Source organism: Metarhizium robertsii, assembly GCF_000187425.2.
Source record: "Metarhizium robertsii ARSEF 23 chromosome Unknown MAA_Scf_13, whole genome shotgun sequence".
In the NCBI taxonomy this organism is placed as follows: Eukaryota; Fungi; Ascomycota; class Sordariomycetes; order Hypocreales; family Clavicipitaceae; genus Metarhizium; species Metarhizium robertsii.
The window spans coordinates 69678-73718 of NW_011942153.1; the positions used below are offsets into that span (position 1 = coordinate 69678).

At 47.1% G+C, this 4041-nt stretch overlaps 1 protein-coding gene across 1 annotated transcript; it reads left to right on the forward strand.

The window, feature by feature from the left end:
* Positions 1-536: 536 nt before the first annotated feature.
* On the forward strand, positions 537-1501 carry MAA_01282 (metalloprotease 1; the record flags this gene model as incomplete). Its single annotated transcript, XM_007819280.1, has 2 exons — positions 537-821; positions 878-1501. The coding sequence occupies 2 exons, from the start codon at positions 537-539 to the stop codon at positions 1499-1501; spliced, it is 909 nt and encodes a 302-aa protein (XP_007817471.1).
* Positions 1502-4041: the final 2540 nt, after the last annotated feature.

The following is a 4041-nucleotide window of genomic DNA, read 5'->3' on the forward strand; positions in this document are numbered from 1 at the left end:
ATAATAGCGCCTTATATCTTCCCAGTACGCCTCCACAGAAGGTTCTAGAGTCAACCCGCTGGGGGAGTTAGTGATAGGCGGCACAGCCGCCGTTCAAGGGGCTTGGCCCGTTACAATATTAATATACTATAACATAAAGCGTGATAGCTAAACACCTGATCTGGTTAAATACTTTTTCCTCTCGTAGTTTCTTCTAGGGAGCTGCTATTTCATAAATGTATTACGCCCTAAAATCTTCCCATTTGCCCCCTTTATCGAATGAATCTTTTCTAATGGAGCTTTCTGGCATCAAGGTGGATATTTATGCGAATCTTGGCACCTAATTTATGGGTTTACCGCGTATTCGCGGTAATAGAACAGTGACTGAATCAGTTATAGCCAGTTGTTATTACTTGGCAGGCTGAGTCAAAGGTCGGTGGTAGCTTTTTGCTTTTTGTTATAAAACCTGCCTGGTATCTTGATAAAAGCTGCACAACTTGTTCCTATATTCTACTACTTTTCTACCATTAGCAAGAGACAGTCTACACACAAACACCATGCTTTCTTTCACGTTTCTGCTCGCAAGTAGTCTTGTTGCTACAAGGGCTTTTGCCGCCTTTCCTATCAGGAACCCCAAATGTCCTGATCCACACGACGAGATGCCGGGAATTATGGCCGCTCACGAGGAGTTGGCAATCATGGAAAAAAACTCAACAATCAAGTATGCAGCAATTCATGTGGATGTATATGCCCATGTCATAATGTCTTCGAAACCCAACGATGAGAATATTACTGTTGGTACTCCTTGTCTCGAAATATTCAAAGCCAAATTAGCTGACAATGTGGGTAGCTGGCTGCCATACAAGACCGAGTAAATGGCTTAAACACCGACTATCAGCTTGCCAATATTTCATTCACCTTGCAAGATGCAACCTGGGTCACTAGAGATGACTGGGGGGACGGTTCTTTGGACAAGACACCTGCTATGGATATTCGGAGATCCCTGCATCGGGGAGGTCCTGGTACTCTCAACCTATACTTTGCGAGCGAAATCCATTTCTCGGGAGTAGGACTTGACGGGGCCGGCACAGTCCCCAGTAACCTACAAACCGATAGGGCTTTGCTTGATGGCTGCGTTATCAGCAAGTGGGCTGTCCGGAATCAGAGGCTAATGACGCATGAAGTTGGGCATTGGTTCGGGCTCCTTCACACATGGGAGGACATTTGCAACTACGTTGGAGACTTTATCGATGATACCCTTCCTAGCCCGACGATTTGTCACACTAACCCGAGCGATTGCCCGAATGAGGACAATTTCATGAGCTACGGGGACTACACGAGCAGCTTCTCACCAGGCCAGCTGGTTCGATTGCCTGGCCTCTGGGCCAAGTTTCGTTCTGGAGCTAATCCGCCACGATATATCAAAATGGAGAAGAAACGTATAGGCGCCTCATCTCCGGCTGCATTGCAGACTGATGTCGAGAGACTCCCTGCGCCGGCGGGGTTTTCTTGTGGTAATTAGAGGGTGTCGATGCTAAAGCTACCTGGGTGTTGTCACGTTATGAGACTCATGTTAATTAAGCTTCTTGATACAATCATTATTCTTGTTCTTGTTCTTCCTAAACCCTAGAAACTCAAGATATTTAATACTTGCGGAATACTGCTGCCTCTAGGCAGCATAGTAAGTGGCTGCAATCCATCATGAAAACACCGGCCCAGATGAGACAGATTGAGCAAGTCGCTCGGAGTTTCACGCTCGAAATGGGTCTCCAGCCTTGCAGTCTGGCGAGATGTTGTACCCTAGGTTCAACCGCGGGTCCGATCGTGTATTTGGCGATGTCGACAAACGCGCTGCGGACCCGGTCCGTTAAGCCCTTGCAGCCTGCTGCTGTTCAAATGCGGCCAACTGCTTGACATATAAAGACTCAAACGTCAGGTTCGGAGGAAACGTCGCTTGGAAATTAATGGCTGGACATGAAGACAAGCTGCGGGGGGCTACGAGGGACCTGCGAGAACAACAACAAGAACAAGAAGAACAATGATCATATGATTACCCCCTGTGAACCGACAGCCACTTGTGACTTGTCACAGCCCATTGTGGAGTCGGAGTTGGGACATGGGCCGGGGCAGATGGCTGTTGCGTCAAGTGGCAGGCAACCTTTCCGTTCTTGTCAAAACTACCCGAAAGGGAGTATTTGCTGTTATCCTAAAGCTCCGATTGGCCAAATGGAGGCCCCGGCGAGGGTACCGGCTCCTCTTTATTGAACGAATACGTGCGGCTCTCTTTTTAATATTGAAAAAAATCATTTCGTCCGAATCTTGTTTTCGTCTAAGCTGAGTCGTGCTAACCGACGTTATGGCAGCTTTTCACCAAGACTGACCAAGTTTGCTTGCTCTATCACAGAGGCAGTTTATCCGACAACATGATCTTGCTTCTCTATTCCCTCCTTTTGACGCTGGTACACTGCGGAATTATACAAATTCAGTTGTGCAGCATGTCTTCAGTTTATCCCCAGAAATCAGATTCTACCTCTGCTACAAAAATCGAATTTCACCTGCCGCAAATAATGCATGATCTTTTGATAAGGCACATGAAACAACATGTTAGTAACCGGCCTGTGTACTTGCAGTGTCTGCGGGATAGAAACCCCGCATATTAGAACAATCTTGTTCAATATCACAACTTTTTTCGTCATTTCCAGTCCTTAAGAGTGCCACATTACCATTCTGTATTAAAGGGCTAATTGAAATTTGGTACAGCGTGCGTTTCCTGTCTTTACAGAAGAGCCAACATACTCGATGCGTATAAAATAAAATAAGCTATTATCAGAGCTGCTGAAAAATTATCAGTAGGCCTACATTTTGGCTCTTTGTAATGCGACAATCATATGGAGTACCTGCAGCGCAACAAGACGTATTCAAGGGGGCAGAAATATTTCATGCACAATGACAAGGTTGTAGAATCGGCATACTGTCACGGTCTAAGAGCACGAACGAGGTCTGGTGCGACTTGGATGAAGCGATTGTTCACAAGGAGAGTAAGAGCTTCCGAAGCAAGTTCTGACTCGAGCAAAGTAAGTCCTGAAGTGGGGCCGTTCCCTAACACATACCAGTCAGTAGTTGTTGGATCATCCCATGTTAAATTCCATCTCCATACCAAACGTGACTCGTAACGGACTGCATAAAACCTTAGTGAGGATATTGGGACTGGGGGATCGGACCTGGCTGGTTGCGTGAATGACTGGCCTTTGCCGCGCCGGTGGGAGGGAAGCATGACTTGATGCTAATCAACAGAGATTGTAGGTTATATCATGAGTCGTACATAGAGGCAGTGCTTTTGCGTTCTTTCTTACTACCTCCTACCTAGGATTATAGTTGTATGGGTTCACAATGTGCTGCAAAGGCGCCGCATAAATGCGCCAAACTCGATGCCCTCCGTCGGAACAACCGAATGATGTGTTATGATGAACCCAGAGCAAAATTCAGGAGCCATGTGAATCCCTGAATACGTGCTATGCAGCTACACCAGCATCAGATTACGTGGCCAGACGGCCCTCACTGCTCAGCCTCTCTAGCATTGAAATCAATGTATTATCCGGCCATAATATTACTCTCGTATCGAACATGCTGGGTTAGTCATGGTTATGCACGCGCAACAGTACCCTGTCCTCGTACAAGGAGTATGGATTTGTTTTGACGAATGTATATAGGTCTGGACTTAGTATGTTGCTCACACTATAAATCAGTGAATTCAAGCGCCCCGCCGTTGCCTGAGCCTGCCCCTGCCTAGCCTTGCCTAGCCGTGCCTCGACGGCGAAATATAGTTGCCTAGCCTGCCTCGGCAGCAAACTTTTGCTGTCAGCCTGCCTCTGCCTCGTTGGGGGGGAGGACGTTAGCCTGCCTCGACAAAGGGGGTGGCTGGGCTGCACCGAAATTACAGGTGGTTATGCCCTCTCCAGGACGGAGTGACTTGCTTTGCCACCTGCTCCCGAAAGCAATTAAAGTACCTTTTTTTTTTTTTTTTTTTTTTCCAATTACGGCTGGTTCAAAGAGGGCCAGGAC